The sequence below is a fragment of the Bactrocera dorsalis genome, chromosome 2 (assembly GCF_023373825.1).
Source record: "Bactrocera dorsalis isolate Fly_Bdor chromosome 2, ASM2337382v1, whole genome shotgun sequence".
Taxonomy (NCBI): Eukaryota; Metazoa; Arthropoda; class Insecta; order Diptera; family Tephritidae; genus Bactrocera; species Bactrocera dorsalis.
Window position 1 is genome coordinate 84,426,608 of NC_064304.1, and position 20,084 is coordinate 84,446,691.

The 20,084-nt window shown below is 33.9% G+C and overlaps 1 protein-coding gene across 3 annotated transcripts in view; it reads right to left on the bottom strand.

Moving 5' to 3' along the window:
* The window catches only part of LOC105228542 (histone-lysine N-methyltransferase, H3 lysine-79 specific), a 121,110-nt gene that overhangs the window by 18,099 nt on the left and 82,927 nt on the right, over positions 1-20,084 (bottom strand). For 2 of the 3 annotated variants that reach the window (XM_049449085.1, XM_011208420.3), the window contains exons 2-3: positions 1,449-2,856; positions 45-628 (exon numbers count right to left, since the gene is read on the bottom strand). The exons of the other annotated variant lie outside the window; for it this stretch is intronic. In XM_049449085.1, the coding sequence (XP_049305042.1) occupies positions 45-628; positions 1,449-1,727 (863 nt within the window). In that variant the 5' untranslated portion in view covers positions 1,728-2,856. The remainder of the gene's footprint in view (positions 1-44; positions 629-1,448; positions 2,857-20,084) is intronic. 3 annotated transcript variants of the gene reach the window in all.

Genomic DNA, 20,084 nt, shown 5'->3' on the forward strand with positions numbered 1-20,084 from the left:
GAAGTTTTTACTTAAAATACTAAGAAACGAGTTTTAACACTTACCTATCGGTAATGCGGAAATTCAGCGGACAAAACGATTTCGAAGACACAATGCGTGCACCGTCACGTAAATCGGCGAAACGTTCCTTCAACTGATGATCCACATTCGGACCAAATGCGAAGTTATTTACGAACACCAACGACGAAGAGGTAATTTTCTCACGATGTTCATCTACCAAAAAATCACCTTTTATCAACTTGTAATCGCAATAGCGTTTGCCGAACCACGCCATAAATTGACGAAAAAACATATCCATACGTTCGGCATAACGTGCGGGCGTATCGGCTTTTTCAATGCCCACGCATGCTTTGAGCGGAAATGAGCCTGCCATTTGTAATACCACCTGGCCCACACCGGAGCCGAGATCAATGAATGTGTCATCGTTTGTCACATTCACATGCTTGATCATCTGTTGGACGAGTTCGTATGAGGTTTCGCCATAGACTTCGGGCGAGAATGGTTCGTAATTGTTGAGTTTATCCGGATCGAGTACGGCAGCATTATAAACTAATTGCAGTATATGTCTGAGTAAGCTGGGATGAGCGAATTTGTTAAGACGCTCAGCGGGCAGTGAAGTTCCTTTTTCCTGTGTAGCAGAAAGAGAGAAAGAGATAGATTAAGTATTAGTTTTAGTTTCACAGTAAGTATTAAACTGCTATAAACAACTGGACCTTACTTTTTTTTATTGAACTGAGCAATTATATTATATTTTACAACCATTGGTTTCTAAGTAACGGGAAAATGTTACTGTGGTAATTTTAGAACTATCTAAAAACTACAAAACAATCGGATTTAACCTAACTTTTTAAATATAAACTATGTAAATGTAATTTACTATCAAATATTTGTAGCAAACATAAAAAATTATTAGAAATAGTTCTTGGTACCCTATTTATCTTAGAGAGTAAACGACTTTTTATATCGAGTTTGGGAGTGATTACATTTTATATTATAAAGTATTTAGATTGTTAAGCAAAAAAAATATTCAGGAAAAATTCGGACCTAACCAATTTTATTTTCAAAAACCTCCCAATGAAGTGAAAATAGTTCTATTTGAGCTTTTCTCGGTATAAGGCTAATCGTAAAAGTTATAAAATACAAATATGACACCGAAGTCTCAAGCTAAGGTAGCTGTAATAGTTATTCCGGGTGGAAGTACTTAACCTAACATTTTACGACTTCTGACTTACTAACTGTAAGTACTATATCTTTTGTAGTTATTCTCCTCGTTATTCGATTCCAATGAACAAACTCAAACATTATATACCAATAGGAAGTTATATATAGTAGATATAAGGAGTTTTCAGATCTAAACTAAGTTTTGACGAGAAGCGCGTTGTAATTAAATATATGTTGTAAAGTCTCTACAAACCATAAATACGTATGTAAATGTTTGCACTACTCACCAATGCAACAATACTGTCAACAGCCTTGTTGAATCGATCGACAAGATTTGTCATAGTCTTGTAGCAGGCAGTGTCAATTTGATTGAGATTAATCTCTTCGAATGCGGATGAGATGCTCGGCAATTCTTCGCACACGAATTTGATAGTGTCGATAATATCGATGCCATTGTCGTGCTTGTCCTGGCCGCTGCCAACTTGTAGGGGCCAAACGAAGGTGATGACTTCGGAGGAGCCAGCAGGAGAACGCAACACCAAATCCTTTACTTGCGGTGTTGCCATATTGCGTTACTTTCGAGCGCTGCAATGTTGTAGTCGTTGGCGGCCGTCGCACAGCCAACCAATCAGCTAGGCAGCCAATGGGCAGTAATTGTTATGGTTGTTATTATGATGATTTTGATGCTTTTTACGGTTAATTTTGTTTTCTATTTTATATTATATTGATTACGTTACAATGCGTTTTAGATGAGAGTGTGTGTGTGTGAGTTGTACGAGCGGGCTGTTGGACTATTGGGCGTGCGGGCGTACGGGTGCGTTGGTACAGCGATGGGCGCGTGTCAGTCTACGGTGCCTGTCCTCAATTAACCACTCACGTTGTGAACTGCCTGCCAACTTGCCAATACCTGCACCGTCTACGACAATCAACACCAACGACAATACCGACGGCACACCGCCACCAACACCACCAAGAAGACAATAATGTTGTCGGCGAGCACACAGCGTGGCGACAAAAAGCAAAGCGCTCCAGTTATTATTGTTGTTGTTGTTGTAAAGCGGCACACAGCGCTAGGATGCACCTGACGAGGAATAGGATAACACGGTGTCTCGGCTGCTGGTTAATTTTTGCGCAGAGGATCCAGTTGATAGTGTGCGCACAGATGTGCTCGGAAAGTGCTCAGGGCCAGACGAAGTTGTGGTGTTTTTTGGTGGGTGGTGGTGTTGCAGAGTTTGCCCATAGACGCTCGCGTTGGACTGGTGGAAATGACGCTCACACGCTTTCTTTTGCTCTCACAAGGCTGTATTGTTGAACCACAGCTCGGATGTTTTCGTTGCTGATCATATGATCACCGATCGCTGACGAACGCTTGTGGCACGCTCTACGGTGTAATGTGCTGATTTCTTATATTGTTGTTGTTTTGATGATCTTATCGTTGTAATTTGTACTTTTTTCTAACTTTTTACTTATTACACTTTTAAAACTAATTTTTTTTGTTTCACTTCATTTCATTTTCCTTACGATATAATTGTTTTTGTATGTACGTGTATTATTTCCTCAATTTTTTTGATGTGTGAACTCAATTATGCGTATATGTGGGTATGTGTGTGTGTGCGCAGGTGTTATATTTTTGCTATTATATGGAATCGAGTGATTGGTGGTGGTGATATTGAGGATCTGCTTCGCTGGCTAATGCTAATGAGAGTAGAAAGTAAAACACACATTTAGAGGTTATATGCTTACAACAACAAAAAATTAAAATTAAAATAAAAAAGATAGAACATTGTTAATGAAATTTTCTGTTGCAGCGTAATAACAACAACAACAGCAGTCATTAAGCTATGTAAGCTGTTTCGAGTTAGATGAAAGAGTAGCAATCGTGTGTCGCATGATTCCCAGCGCTTAGGCGAGTATAAAAACTATTTTTTTAATAAGTCTAAATACTAATTTAGCAGTCACAAGTATGAAAAGCGCACACAGCTTTAATTTCGATGTTTTTTTTTGTAACTAGTTTTGGAAAGTGGCATATCTCTCGCTGAAAAGTTCAAAAATAACGTTTTTAATTTATTTGTTGTTGGAAATCTTCGTATTTGAATATGCTAAAAGACAAAGAAAGTGTATTCTTCAAGTTGTAATGGGTCTGAGCGAGAACTAGTACTGTCCTTATTTTCAGATAAAAGTTAAGCTGTGATGATCAGTAATATTTGAGCTACATACAAGCTTTTGAATATCCCAAAATCGACCGCTATTTGTATATTTTGAAAAAGAAAAAGTTTTCGAGATATCTTTATTAGCTGTAGATCATTATTTGCGTTCTCTGTTTGTTTGCCGTTTAACAGTACAAGGTCAAGGCTGTTATTCGCTCGCTTTTCTCAAGCTAACACGCGCTCACTCTTTCCATCCTTCTCTTCAACTAAATTTTGGTGATTATCAGTAAGTGTGTATTAATCTCGGTCGTTCGTTCGGAGGATATTGATGAGCTTGACTGCTGATGATGACGATTTGACTTTGCCGGCAAATGAAGCAACAACGCTGCTTTAATAAACAAGTCCTGTTTGTTACTTTAAACACGAAAATTTCTACTTTTTTCAATTAATTTATTTTTATTAATTTGAACGCAATTAACAATTCTTTCTGTCGATGTTTGGCATGCGTGTGTATGTGTATGTGAATTTGCAACAATTTTTCCTGCACATTCAAATTTATTTAGCACAATATGATCGAGTTATGCGGAATTGATTTCAACTGTTTTTCATCTTCATTTCATTCATTTGGAATATTTTTAAAGCGTTTTTACGAGAAGTACGAGTAATTGCAAAGTAGTCTGTAAAAGAAAGAAACAGAAAGGGTGAACATAAATAAATAAGGTATAAAATAACTTTTAGGAAATATATGCATGTTTTCATGGATGTGATTTATGAAAGGTAGTAATACGAATAAAATATTTTATATGAATAAATATTAAGATATGAAGACAGATTAACAAGCGCAGAGAAGCAAATGCGAGTATGATGAAAGGACATATGCAAGTGTGAGGGAAGAAAAATGTGGTAAAATTTATATTTACAATGAAAAAAGAATATATTATTGCACAAAATTATTTAATACAACGAAAAAATATATACATATATACAGACGTGTATGTATTATTTATATCAAAAACGAAATTATCAATATAAAAAAAAACTAAATAAATTATAAAAAGAATAGAAATATAAAAGAGAACAATATTAAAAAAATATAAAAAATATTTTGCTTGAAAAAGTTATATTGCATAAAATTTAACTTCGACACAAAAAAAGAAATATATGTAGCAAAGCACTAATATTATACTTACTATTTATATTTCCATATATCTACATGTATGTATATGTATATATTCATATAAAATTTTAAATTCATAAAAATTCAAAAACTATATATTAAGATAATTTCATCACCAACAATTAAAGTTAAAAAAAATTTCAGAATTGCATGTCTTATATAGCAACAAAAAGGCACCCGCAAATTGGGGAAATTAAATTCTCCGGGTAAATGATATTTCAAAAAAATCCTCAGTTGGTAGGACTGTCCTTAATTAATATGCCAAATATAATCGCGATCTGTTAACCAGTTTGTTTATAGCCTTGACAGACTGCAGCGTTAATCCGGATTAACTGCGCACTTAATCAGATCCAAATTTAAAGGTGACACAGGACAGCTACATATGTGAGTTTGAAATTCTCGTAAACAGCTGATTGTAATTTTTTTAATATTTTCAATGAAAATGGATAGAAGATTGCGGTTGTTAGCGGACCAATTTTTACAAAAACATATGAACACGTTATTTTTAAAACTGCATCGTAACACAACATCATAAGAAAACTTCTTGTTTTATTATTGAAAATTTGAAAAACAGCTGTCAGTATTGCTTGATTTTCATTCACAATAGATTAACATTGGCTATTTTTAACAATGTTGCCAACGAAAATGCAGTTAACTCTCTAAAATTTTGAGAATCAAATAGGAATTAGCAACGGAGTTATATTCACTTCTTAAGTCAATACATTTCAATAGCGCGTTGCCATTTCTACAATGGATAAAAAAACGTACAAAGAATTTGTCTCAAATTTTGAATTTCTAACCAAATTTCGTCTGCATAATCGTTGCAAATGATGGAAAAGGATTACGCTGATTAAGTTTTATCAAAAACACAAACCTACGAGTGGTACAAAGCCTTCAAAAACGATCGAGAGATCGTTGAATACATGTATTTCCTTCGAGCTTTTCAACTGATTAAAATATTAAAAATGTGAAGGATGTGATGCTTGAAAATTGTCAGGCAAGTGTTGGAAAGATGGCAAGAGAGCTCGACATCGCTTGCTAGTCCGTTCAAATAATTTTGGTGGACATCTTGATTATGAAATGCGTTCTTGATCGACTCGATAAAAAGCTGGATTTTTTTCACTCAGCGCACAATGAAGAGAGAATACAACTCGCTAATAGGTTATAAACTGTTAGAATCAAAACTCAATAGGCTATGTAAACTGTCCCTATACAAAGCCATTATTCGACCAATTTATACTAAACGAAGCCTTTGGACCAGTAAAAGATAATTACGATAGCACATAAGGTAGAATCATGGGCTAGACCAATTTATAAAGGCTAAAAATGTTATACGCTTTATCAAAGCGCAGCAACTAAAATGACTGTCACTAATGAGTATGGCAAAGAGAGAGCACAGAGGAAACTAGTAGATGCCACAGCATGCACCACTAAAGTAAGGAGAAGACCACGATTTGACGAACTATGGGAAGATATAAAGAAGTTTGACATAAAAAAAAAATGGAAAGAAGCCACAAACCGAAAAGTCTGAAGGATACATGTGCAGAAGGCCAAAGCTCACAAGGCTGTATAATAGGATGAAACAAATTAACCATTTATATATGTATGTAAATTGTATAGATTTTAATGAATATTTATTTTATTCAAAGCAATTAAAAAATTAATACGAAAATGTGAAGCATGAAAACGATGATTATAAAAAACAGTTCAGTGGTCTCTGAAAATGTAGCAAATATTCGGCTATTTTATATTTATTTAAATTGTTTTAATTATTTGTTTATTACTTTTATATTATTTTCATAATTCTGGCCTGGGGAATTCGTAATAGGGAAAAATACAAAATAAAAAACATTAGTAAAACTAAATTAATAATAAAAAAATACAAAAACAAATTTTAATATTTAAAAAATATAATAAATTAATGGAAAATAATAAAAATAATAATACTAAAAAACTTGAAAATATAATAAAGAAATAACAAGTAATAAAGGCATATGAAGCCTATAGAAACGTTTATTTTGAGAGTTGCAGTTAAGAAGCGAAATATTCTATTATTAAATAAATTTAAAATATTGAGCAACGAAAGCAACACATAAGAATTCTTCGAAATTTAACTACTATCGGCAAAATTAAATTTCATTAAACTCGCTCGAAACATTTAATTTGCTCAATTTGGAATAATTACGCATTATTCGAGGACCTCAAACACACAACATTCAAATGTATTTATATTTATGCGTGTGGGCCGCCAGACATGAGACAAATAAATTAGCAATAAACGAATGGAAATAAATGAGCGACCAAGCACAAATGTCAAGCAAAATCCTCTGAATTACTGCTGCGAGACCAGACCAGACCAGACCAGGACAACGCACGCACGCACTCACTCATATAAGCTTACATAAGCCATCTCGAACGCGCACAAATGATTGTTGTGGTGGAAAATTTTTGGAAATGAAAATGGAAAATATGCGAAGCAACATTGAGAGCTTACATGCATACATATGTATGTATGTACATTAACTGTATATATGTATATATTAAGGTACATAATTTGGCCCATAGAGAGCAATTGATTGGGAGCAATGCGCCAACGCTTAGAAATTCACAAAATTATATACATACATACATAAGCATAACAAAAATACTGTTGCAAATGAAAATGTAGCAAATACATGAGCGCATGCATACTTATACATATGCACATATGTGTGTATTTGTTATGCGCTTATAAATATTTATGGCATTTCTATTGATTGATGCAGCATCATTAGTTATAAATACATACACACACACATGCATAGCAAAGTACATAGATTGTGATAAATTTGCATAACTGCGTTTCGGTATGTTAATTTGTATGACACAAACATATGTTCCATATGCATCCTAACTGCATGAGTACATACATAAGTATGTATTTGGAAGTTTGATTACATCAGTATACACGAAATGCATAGCAAACAGACCGAACTATCAAATACCTGGGTTGCAAAGCCAATGGAAAACATCATAATTTTGGTTCTTCATTTGTGATACATAAGTACATATGTATTTACGTGAGTATATTAATATAACAAATCTAATTTGAATGGCATTATTGGGATGCCTTTGCTGCCGAATTCCGAAGCGTTTAAATTTGATAATAATTTTAATTGCATAGCTGGGGCAAAGTACGTTTTGCATTGTTTATTATCACTGAAAATACTTTAAAGAACTTATAAAAATTCTATTTATTTATTCTAAATAAATTCGAAGAACTTACAAAAATGCTTTAAAAAGGCAAATATGTATATTAGAAACATTTTTCAACACTAGCGCTTAATTACTTCATAAAATTGTTTCGAAGTCTTCAAATTCCATTTTTTTATCTTTAAATACAGTTAGCAGGCATTACTGTTAGATTTTAAAACTTAATTAAAGCTTTAAATAATTAATTAATTCCTTTCCTGCTTTTGTTTTAAACATATTTATATATATTATATAATATAAACATTAATTATTCAAGCACTTAAAAATTTAATTAAAAATTGAGCATAAATAAAAAAAAGTATAGCTGGCTAAAATGAATGTCATATACCTTTAAAAATCTAATATTTTTCGTTATGCATTAATTTTTAAATTAAAAATACAGAGGGGTATGCAACTTCGCTAATATATTATTATTCAACAAAACGCCTAATTATAGGCTATAATTAATTTTCTTATTGATGTGGAAAGTATAATGTTTGAAAGTAAAATATTATGAAAAGCAAAAGTGAAAGCCATTCATTCCACTACAAGCAGAAAAAGTAAACAAATAATAAAGAATAGTGAACGTGTAAGGAAGAGTTAAGCTCGGGTGTAACAATTTGTACTCTCGCAATTTTCAGAGATCAAAGCCGGAAAATCGTTTCCGAATTTCAGAAGTATATCTGAACGATAGACCCATATTTTTGGTAAGGAGTTCGCAATAGGTACTGAAATTCACATAACCGGTATCTGGGAGTTTGAATAGATTTGACGCGACTTGGGAAATTTTTTCTCATAAGCGGACACACCTCAAAGGCACTATTGGTGCGAAGTTTTATCCGGCGCTTGATTTGTATACTAGAAAGTGAAGGAAATAAATGGAATTTAAATTTTTGTTGTACGGGAAGTAAATGTGGTTATAGTCCAATTACGCCCATTTTTACACTGTAATATAAAAATGTCGGGATAATATTATCTTTCAGATTTGGTCGAAATCGATCGAGTAGATCCTGAGATACGTCCTACGTCTTATTTTGATATCGGCTGTTATAAAGCCCTGTAAAATGATGTGGGAAACGGGCGATTTCAAAAAGTAATATTTTTAAAGTTGCCGGAGTAAAAACCGACAAAGAAAAACACACAATTTTTACTTATAACTTAGGCACATACTAGAAAAGTTTTCATATTACCATAATATTTGTGCGACTTAAAATAAAAGCTAGTTATTATTATTAAGCAAAGCGCCTAATTTTAGGCAACGTTTTAAGGTTTATTTCATATGACTACTTAACGATCGGTTGTTATAATGTTCCTCACAAAAAAATAAGCACATAACACTACATATACTGTGTAACATAATTCAAAGGACATAAATATAATTAAAAGCAATTCAATTTCGACATATTCAATTTCAATTTTTTATCTTAAAACCTAACGTAGATCCAGCATTTAATGATCTAGGTTGTCTTCTACAAATTTCCTAGCATTTTATCTTATGAATTATTACTGCATTAATACGTTCTATATACAGCTTCGATTTAAGATTCCACTAAAATAGTCTGTTATAAATAAGATATTGAATTCAGCCAAAACCAGAGTAAACTTCCTTTTAAATTTCCAACATCATGAAACGCCGCAAAGCGAGCATGTCCAGCATAGTGATGAGACAGAGAATTAGAGAAACAGCGTGCATTAAATGACAGCACGCACGAGCGAATCTTACTAATTTATTAAAAAAATGAAACAAAAAACAACAAAAAAAAACATTTTATATATGTTATAGTTATGTTATATTTTTTTGATAAACTTTTTTCCAACAGAAATATTTATGCACAGCTTGAATACAAGTTTATAGAAATATTCGTTGTTAATTTAACCCTTGTGGATCTTTAATATACGATTATATGCACATACAGATATGTATATGCCATATATAGTATTTATATGTGGGTTGACAGTGAAGATGCCATTACATGACATTGCCAGACCAGCGAAAGCTTCAAGGGGTTGTTATTGATTTTCTAAACGCTCTAAGACTGAAAAAAAATCACACGCGCTCGTATTATCACGCAATCTGATAGCATTGAAACACATTTATTCGTACTCGTATATAGGTGTGTCTGTGTATGTGTAGCATGCTTTTCGTAGTCTACGGGAGACTTGGCTTGTGCCCTATAAAAATCGTATTAAATATCTGCGCATTTTAACGGAAAAATATGTAAGTATGTAAACAAATTCTAACATAGGTTTGTGATTAAGTAAGCTTCCACCTATGTATGTATATGTATATGTACAAACAGAAGTAAATATATAAAACAGACATTAAAAACACAAGAAGAAGTGAAGTCACAAAATACAACCGTTCAAGGCACAAAAGACGGAAAATAATTAATTATTGCTACAACAATAGAAACTTTAGAAAACCTTTGTTCTTAGACATAAAAGGGAAAGTCCAAAAAATATTTGTTCGCAGATAAGTCTCGGATGGACGAACTATCCCAGATTGCTTTTAGCAAATACTTTCTTCCACGCTTAAATTTCAATTTTTGAAAGGCTTTGGAATAGTTTCACCTTATCTCGAGCTAACTGCTTGATTTTTTTAAAATAATTTTATAAGTTGGTTCTTCACGAACCATTGCTGCTCTTAACTTTCAATTAAGACTAGGAGCTCATGTTCCTTTATTCTCCAATCAGTTATTGAAGGCATTACCAACAACTTTCTATGCTTATGCAAGCTAAAAAATTGGGACCTTTTCAATTTTCTTGTAGCAACAGAGAACTTTTCCCAAATTATATAGAGGATTACTGCAGATTTGAAATAATATCGAAAAATATTGTAAAATAACTCTTCAACTCAATAATAGAGACTTAGATTGCTCCTTAGTCGCGAAGTTTTGAAATATTGATTATATAGAATATCTCATATTTACATCCAACCTAAATCCGGATTCTAATAAAGAAATCTTTAAAATTCATCGTTCTAACAATATACAGTTGAACTTTCCTAACTCGAAACACCATCTACATATATCATCTGCTGAAAATCTGACTGAGCAAATCTTATTGTCCACTTCAATGTAATCTATAATAGTAACATTTGAAAGGATAAATAAGCGCGGGCACTTCTACGTGAGCAGCTGTTTACAAAGTGGGATTTCTCCGAAAAATACGAGGATCACGTGCCTATTTAAAAGTTCGAATTATGGAAGGAAATTTGTATGAAATTTAACTTTTATTGCCAATTCACGACTTTGGGTTATGGAGAACTTTGAGTTAAGGAAGTTCTAGTTATGGAAGGTAATTTGTATGAAATTTAATTTCTAAGTGCTATTCAAGAGTTCGGGCTATGGAGAACGTCGGGTTACGAAATTTCTTATTACCATTATGAGCTTCGAACAAAGAGACAACATTAAATTTTGTTTTAGAATTGGTAAAACTATTATCGAAACGTTTCAATTGATGAAACAAGTTTATGGCGATGATTGCCTATCCCGTAGCAGAGTCCACGAGTGGTTTCAACGTTTTCAAAGTGGTAACGAACAAAATAACGATCTACATGTGGGCTAATCAAAATCCTTGATCACCGGAAATTCCATCGAAACTGTGCGTGAATTCATCAAAAATCAGCCGAAATCATCATTGAAATTCATGGAAATGAAATTGAACATCTCCAAAACATCGATTTATCGCATTTTGACCGAACATTTGGGCTTACGAAAGGTGTGTGCACGGTTTGTTCCGCACAAATTGACTGACGCCCAAAAATTGCTCAGAATCTAACACTCGAAGGACACGCTAGCAGACGTAGGAGCCATTCAAAACGTTTGCACCGGCATACTAGCGGTCATACCGGCCAACGAGCTAAAACACTCGTTCGACATGCTTTTGGACCGTGCAAAAAGCTGTATTGAAGCAGAAGGAGACTATTTTAGATTTCGGCAAATAGATTTTGCCGAAATCCGTTTGCTCTGTTTTTTTTTTTTAAGTCCTATTTACTTTGGAACGCACCTTGTACTACTGCAAATGTGATTATAGCGAATAGAAGTCAGTTGTAATAATTTCGAAGAAAGCTTTGTGGTTCTTACTATCTGAAAAAAGCAGGAAAACCCATACATTTGTCATAACTAAGATGGGCTACTCTCTACGCAAATAGAAAGTTAAGGACATATTTCATTGACTATGGAAAATATTATAATTAACTCATTTCCAACTCATTATTTTTCCTCGAAAAACAGGTATAATAAGATCTTCGTTGGAGAACAAATTCAATACAATCATTAATACAACACCTTTGGAACGCTGACTCATACGTCCGGGACATAAAAATATTTCATTGACTACGGAACTATTACAACAAACAAATATGACAATTAATAGAAATGAATGTCACATTAAAACTATAGTTAAAGCTCATCATTATTCGCCGAAAAAATACCTAGTTTTTCCCGTTATGTGATGTTCGTTACACATCATGTAAGGAGTGTCAATGTAAACATTATTACAACACCTCTGGCAACACTGAGTCATACGAAAATCCCAACACGTGGAGCGCATTCATATTCTCAGCAATGATCTGACATTGAACTTGACAGCGAAAACAACAAAACAACTGCGAAAAAAACAACCTTGGAAAAGAGCTGAGCGAGAAAATAAAAAATAAAAATATGCAATGCATGCGGGTTTGTATATTAATAAAATTATAATAAGCAAGTCAGTCAGTCAACACGACGTCGAGAGCAATATAAAATGTGTAAATATGTGTGGATCAGCATTTATGACTTACAGACGCGCCTAAATAAGCGCACAATGGATACCAATATACACAATACATATGTACAAATACTATGTAAATATTGCTTTATGATTTGCATATGCTCATGTGAAATATGCAAACTATTTTCTGAACGCTTTGCGGTTAATTACTTCGCTAATAAGCAGAGTTCAAGTCGCACGAGTGCAGACGTGCCCCTTTTTGTTCCTTCGACAACATAACCTCAAAGCTGCTACTAGACGGTAAGACGGTCCTACGGGTATAATTGGTGTGTAATATGAGCCCAGTAAGCAATAAAAATGAGAGAAGCATATTAAGCAATAATAATAATATAGTGAATACAAAAACTCCAACAACTAAAACAAAAGCAAACGACTAAAGCACGTTTCGCAATCGTTAAGCACAGAAATTATGACATCACAGACGTGTTCGCTTGTGTGGTCAAAGTGTAGTTGTAGCTGTAGTCGCTGGCTAGCTCACCTCCGGGAGAGGGGTGTATAACAAAGCTATTAACTAGAAAATGAGAAAAACAAACAACGACAAAGCGTTTAATTCAGGAGGCTGACCTTCAGTGGCGTTGCTTATGGTTAGCAAAATGAGAATTTAAAAATCATAACCTGCAAATATACATACATATGTGAAGTGTGAATGTAAATGAACTTGCGTCCAATGGGCATACGTTGAAAATATTTATTTGTAAAAATCGATATTTATAAAATAAAAAAATGTTTCACCTGGAGATCAGTATGTTGGTTATTTCTGAGAAACGAAAATTAGTTGGTGAAATTTTAGTTTTAATGAAAAAACGAAAATTCTTACGTTAAATGTGTGAGAACCTACAAAAATAATAGCGACCCCTAAGAGTTAAGCTACAGCGCCTGGCTTGTGGGAGGATTTTTTATTCGTCAATCACTAACATTTGAGGGGGTAAGAGTTGAAAAAAAAAATTTTGAAGCACCCTATTGTACAAACACTAGAGTCTGCATTTTCTCATTTTTCCAATATTTTTGGACCCATTCTTTGGACATAACAATAGAATAACGCTCTAATCGCAAGGATAATAAAATCTTGGATTACAGCTCAAAATCTGAATTTGTGGCCACCTTATAGTATTCTCCTGACTTTAATACAATGAAACTGGGTGCCCCTCAAGTTTTATGAGTCAGACCGTCAATTCGATGGGAGTCCCTTATAGTAACGATAAAAATTGTATGGAGTGAGATATCCTTGGATACTGAAATATATTCGTCTTTAAAAGCAAGCTTCCGCTATGTCTAAATGAAGAGATATACAGTGGCGGACAAAAGTCTACATACACCCCCTATTTCCATTGATATGAGAGTACAAAAAGTTTTTAGAAAAATGTATTTATACAGTTTTATTCTAATATTTATTATAATAACAATTAACTAAAAAAATTCATTATTTAACATAAAACAACAAATTTATGGAAGAAAAACTCAAAAATTGCTTTGACAAAAGTCTACATACAGTTCAAATCTCCTACTTTTTACATTGTAATATTAACAGTAAGGTAACGTTAGACTTTTTCTTTCATTTCAATATGATTATTGTTTGATATTTATTGAATTTAGTTGTGGTTTAAACATTTCAATAGCTATAATGGCTCCGCGAAATGAAATATCAATTGATGTAAGAAATTTGGTGATAAAAGAAAGAAAAGAAAAAAAATCATATGGTGAAATTTCTAAAATTTTAAACTTGAGTCGAGCAACAGTACAGACAATTCTAAAAAACTTTAAAAATAATGGTTCCAACGAAAATAAACCGCGCAGTGGACGCCCAAAAAAACAATCTCGTAGAGACGTCAGCCTGATTCTCAACGAAGTAGACCAAAATCCAAAAGTAAATGCTCCAAATATAGCCGAACGCATAGTAAGTACGTCACAAATGAGTATTCAACCAAGAACAATAAAAAAAGCTCTAAACGATAACGGATTCCACAGTAGAACACCACAGAAGAAACCTTTTATTTCTGAAAAAACCGGAAACTTCGTTTAAAGTTCGCCAAAAAACACAAAGAAAAGGAAATAGATTTTTGGAAAAAAGTTTCATTTACAGATGATTCTAAATTCATCCTTTTTGGTAGTGATGAAAGGACTAAAATTTGAAGGAAAACTAACGCCACGCTTGAACCGAAGAACATAAAGGGTGATTTTTTAAGAGCTTGATAACTTTTTAAAAAAAAAAAACGCATAAAATTTGCAAAATCTCATCGGTTCTTTATTTGAAACGTTAGATTGGTTCATGACATTTACTTTTTGAAGATAATTTCATTTAAATGTTGACCGCGGCTGCGTCTTAGGTGGTCCATTCGGAAAGTCCAATTTTGGGCAACTTTTTCGAGCATTTCGGCCGGAATAGCCCGAATTTCTTCGGAAATGTTGTCTTCCAAAGCTGGAATAGTTGCTGGCTTATTTCTGTAGACTTTAGACTTGACGTAGCCCCACAAAAAATAGTCTAAAGGCGTTAAATCGCATGATCTTGGTGGCCAACTACGGGTCCATTTCTTGAGATGAATTGTTGTCCGAAGTTTTCCCTCAAAATGGCCATAGAATCGCGAGCTGTTTGGCATGTAGCGCCATCTTGTTGAAACCACATGTCAACCAAGTTCAGTTCTTCCATTTTTGGCAACAAAAAGTTTGTTAGCATCGAACGATAGCGATCGCCATTCACCGTAACGTTGCGTCCAACAGCATCTTTGAAAAAATACGGTCCAATGATTCCACCAGCGTACAAACCACACCAAACAGTGCATTTTTCGGGATGCATGGGCAGTTCTTGAACGGCTTCTGGTTGCTCTTCACCCCAAATGCGGCAATTTTGCTTATTTACGTAGCCATTCAACCAGAAATGAGCCTCATCGCTGAACAAAATTTGTCGATAAAAAAGCGGATTTTCTGCCAACTTTTCTAGGGCCCATTCACTGAAAATTCGACGTTGTGGCAGATCGTTCGGCTTCAGTTCTTGCACGAGCTGTATTTTATACGGTTTTACACCAAGATCTTTGCGTAAAATCTTCCATGTGGTCGAATAACACAAACCCAATTGCTGCGAACGGCGACGAATCGACATTTCACGGTCTTCAGCCACACTCTCAGAAACAGACGCAATATTCTCTTCTGTACGCACTGTACGCATTCGTGTGGTTGGTTTAATGTCCAATAAAGTAAACTGAGTGCGAAACTTGGTCACAATCGCATTAATTGTTTGCTCACTTGGTCGATTATGTAGACCATAAATCGGACGTAAAGCGCGAAACACATTTCGAACCGAACACTGATTTTGGTAATAAAATTCAATGATTTGCAAGCGTTGCTCGTTAGTAAGTCTATTCATGATGAAATGTCAAAGCATACTGAGCATCTTTCTCTTTGACACCATGTCTGAAATCCCACGTGATCTGTCAAATACTAATGCATGAAAATCCTAACCTCAAAAAAATCACCCGTTAGTATCAATTGTGAAGCTCGGTGGCGGCAGCGTAATGGTTTGGGGAGCTGTTGCGGCCTCTGGAGTTAGAAATTCGGACTTTATTGAAGTTGAAATGGACGGTTATAAGAATAAGTCTCTGTTGGAACATAATTTGAAGCCTTTGGTGGATAGTTTAGGGCTCGGTTCCAGTTGGATATTTCAACAAGATAACGATCCGATGTATACGGCGCAAATTGTTAAGGACTGGTTGCTTTATTATACTCCAAGGCAATTAAATACACCACCTCAAAGTCCAAATATGAATACTATTGAACATGTCTGGGAGATTTTGGAGCGTAGAATTAGAAAGCACGAAGTTTCTACCTCTGCTATACTCTAAGAGCGCATATTGGGACCTTGGAACAGCATTACATCTGCAGCGTTGACAAATTTAGCAGAATCAATGCCACGGCATCTTCAAGCAGTTATAGATACCAATGGGGACCCAACTAAATACTAAAACGTCTTAATAACTAGCATTTTGTAAAGTTTTTCGCACTGAACTAAGATATTTTTGTACTGTATGTAGACTTTTGTCAACACAATATTTGAGTTTTTATTCCATAAATTTGTAGTTTTATATTAATTAATGGATTTTTTAAGTTTGTTGTTATTAGAAAGAAGATTAGAATAAAACTGTATCAACACATTCTTCTAAAAAGTTTTTGTACTCTCACATCGAAGAAAACAGGGGGTGTATGTAGACTTTTGTCCGCCACTGTACATAAGTAGATATGCTTGTCTCTTACAAACAAAATATGAACGTATTCAAGTATTCATAGGGTTGTATGTTGTGTGAATATACCAACGAAAGCATCCAAACGCACAAAGAATACAAATTCCAAAGATTCTATTGCCAATATTCGAAATAAATAAGGTCTGGACTGTTCGTAACGCTATATCGCTAAATGAATATAAAAATATTTATGTTGCTATGGCTCAACAAGTAGAAGTGCATTACTATTGTTGTTGTCGTTGTTGATTGCAATCAGCGTTAGCTTTTAAAGTGGTTGACGCTGCGCTATTGTTATTGTTGTTTCAATAGCGCTTGCTATTATTAAATCGACAAGTACTACAACAAAAATAAAAACAAAACACACAAACGTAAATAGCAAATAAGCGTAAAAACACAACAACAAAGCAGCATTTGCGATAATTATTTAGCCACGAGAATGCCATTGTTGCCGTCGTTGTTGTTGCAGCTAATATTGAAGTCACATATTTATTTATTTTTAGTTGTGCTGCATGCAAGCGCATATTTTACATGTGTGTGTGTGTGTGCATTCTAATTGCTGATACTTCTAGTTTCTGCGGACTTTGTTGCTATACAAAGTTGTGTTTTGCATTTGTTGTAATGCTTGTTTTTCTTTGTTTCTCAATTATCGACCTTGACATAGAAACGCTTTGAAACGTTGAAAATGAGAATCAACAAGCAAATATAACAACAAACACACACCCGCAATGACAATGGTATAATTGATGGCAATTGCAACATAAGCAAATAAAAAACAACAACAAGCAATCTTATGAATTAAACATTTTCGCATGAACAAATGGAAGGAAAATCGCAACAAAACTTAAGTAATTGCTTTGATCGGCGCAAACAAAAGAGGCAATAAGTGAAATTTTAAGAGGAAGGAAATTGGATAATAAATTAACAACAAAGTTGAAAATCAATTTGCATGACAGCTACATACATACATATGTATATGCTATAGTTAACGGAGATCTGAAAAATTTCTTTGGAGATTGTTGCGATGCCTTAGATAAGGACCTGTGTCAAATTTTGTGATCAAGCAAGAAAGTTGTTTATACAAAGGCTTGTGTTTGATTGGTCAGTTTGTAGAGCAGTTATATACTACAGATGTGAAAAGTGTAAAACTTCATATCGATATCTCATAAATGAAAGGATTAGTTCGCGTATATACTGGGTTCCACAAACAAAAAAAAAACATAAAAATAATAATAATGTAAAAAAGAAAGCATTGAAAGAAATAAAAATTTCTAACAAAAATTTACATTAAACTATGAATAGACAATTTATAGTGTAGTACATACTATGTACATATAAATAGAAACGGTAAATGTATGTATGTATTTTCTGATTTTCCATTCTAATATTCAAAACAAACGTTTTACTTTTTTGCTTTTGTAATTAAGTGCGTAACTTTGAAAGCGTGCCAAACGACACGCAACAAAAACAAAGCCAAAAAGTAACGGCAAACACGTCATCGTTAAAGACAGCAATGCGTCAGCTGACTGACACGCGAGTTGTCATTGCGTTGCTGTGATTTTCACACCCACATCTTCCACTTTCCACTATCTCCCACCGACCATTAACCTACTGAACAACGATTTGCTGGCTTCCCTATCACGGCAATGACCGAGACGTCATGAATTTATTAAGCGACTTTTAGAGTGAGCCGTCAGGCATGACGATTTTGTTGCTTTGCTTTTATGACTTCCAACACGCTGGCCTAATTTTCTAAATAAAAAATAAGTACAAACGTTTCACCAACTCAGACGCCAAAAAATAATTACTTATTATTGAAGTACTTATTTACCCATTATAGACGGATCTCCAGGTAATACAAAAGTAAAAGACTTTGGCAAGGAAAACTTGTTTCTTCGAGATGAAAACTTGAACGTGGTGTACTCGTATGTTTAAATCCGATTAAGCTTCTTTCAACTGTATACATTTCAAATTTGTATGGTTGATTTTTTAAAAACTGATTTAAACTCTGACAAATATATTTGTTTCAAAGTTTCAAAGATGTTTTCGTGTGATCCATTTTCCAGGCATTCAACAGAATTAAAATCGATAAATAAGCGTTATTTCTAAAATCTACACCAGCGCTTTGTGACAATCATATTGAAAACTGTAGGGTAGGGAACTATCTGCTGCAAAAGGTTACTAAAAATAAAATTTTAATTTAAGAAGAATTAGAAATAGAATATAATAGAATATAATATACAAGTCAATACGAATGAAACATTTGTGCCGAGCGTTTAACATGCTCAGAAAATCACTTACGGATAATGACTGGAAAACTATTAGTGACTTAATTTGATCATTAATTCGGAAAATATACTTTTGTCGAATGAATTTAATTGAAATTGTCAAAACAATATGTTTAAACATTACAAATGTAAAAAAAATCGTATTAAAATTTTTCTGTAATGCTCTGCTTTCCATGTTCACATACAAAATGTGTTCAGGTTACCATGGATTTGAGTTTCCAAAAAACATTAGACATTGGAAAACTATTTTCTCATAATCATTCGATTTTTTACTTCGTTGGAATATCGGAAGGATCAGTGAAAACCATTTTGAAAGATCAGTTGGGCCTAAGAAAAGTGAAAGCATGATTGGTTCCAAAATCATGCCTGTAAAACAATGCTTTCCGACTACCAGAATGTCATGAAACGTGTTATTGCTGACGATGAGGCTTGGATCTAAGCATACGACCCAGAAACAGACGATCAATAGGCCGAAAAAACCATGTCAAAGGTCAAAAATTAAAGTTATGTTGACAGTTTTCTTCGAATATCGAGGTGTGGTGCACTCTGAATTCGTTCCGACCGGCCAAACTGTCAACAATGAATACTATTTGAGAGTTATGTGGCTTTTGCGCGAAGCTTTCATAAAATAGAACGGAATTATGGGCCGACAACTCTTGATTTTTGTACCACGATAATGCACCGTAGCATACTGCAATGATTATTCGTGAGTTTTTTTTTTCAAACTTTCAAATTTTCCAAATTTTCCAAATTTTCAACCAATATCTTGCGAAAATCACCGTATTCGCCTGATTTGGCTCCGTGTGACTTCTGGCTATTCAGCAAATTGAAACGACCGCTCCGGGGAAACCATTTTGAGTCAATTGAAGACATTAAACGTAAAACGCTACGCACATTAAAGTCTACTCCATTTGAAAACACAATGGCACAGGTGTATTGGGACCAAGGGCGATTACTTTTAGGGGAACGATATAGATTTTGTACAATAAATTACGATTTTTAAAATTATGAACAAAGTCTTACTACCTTTTGTCCATATTAGTATACACAGCATAAAAAGAAACTAAACACAATTTTTCCT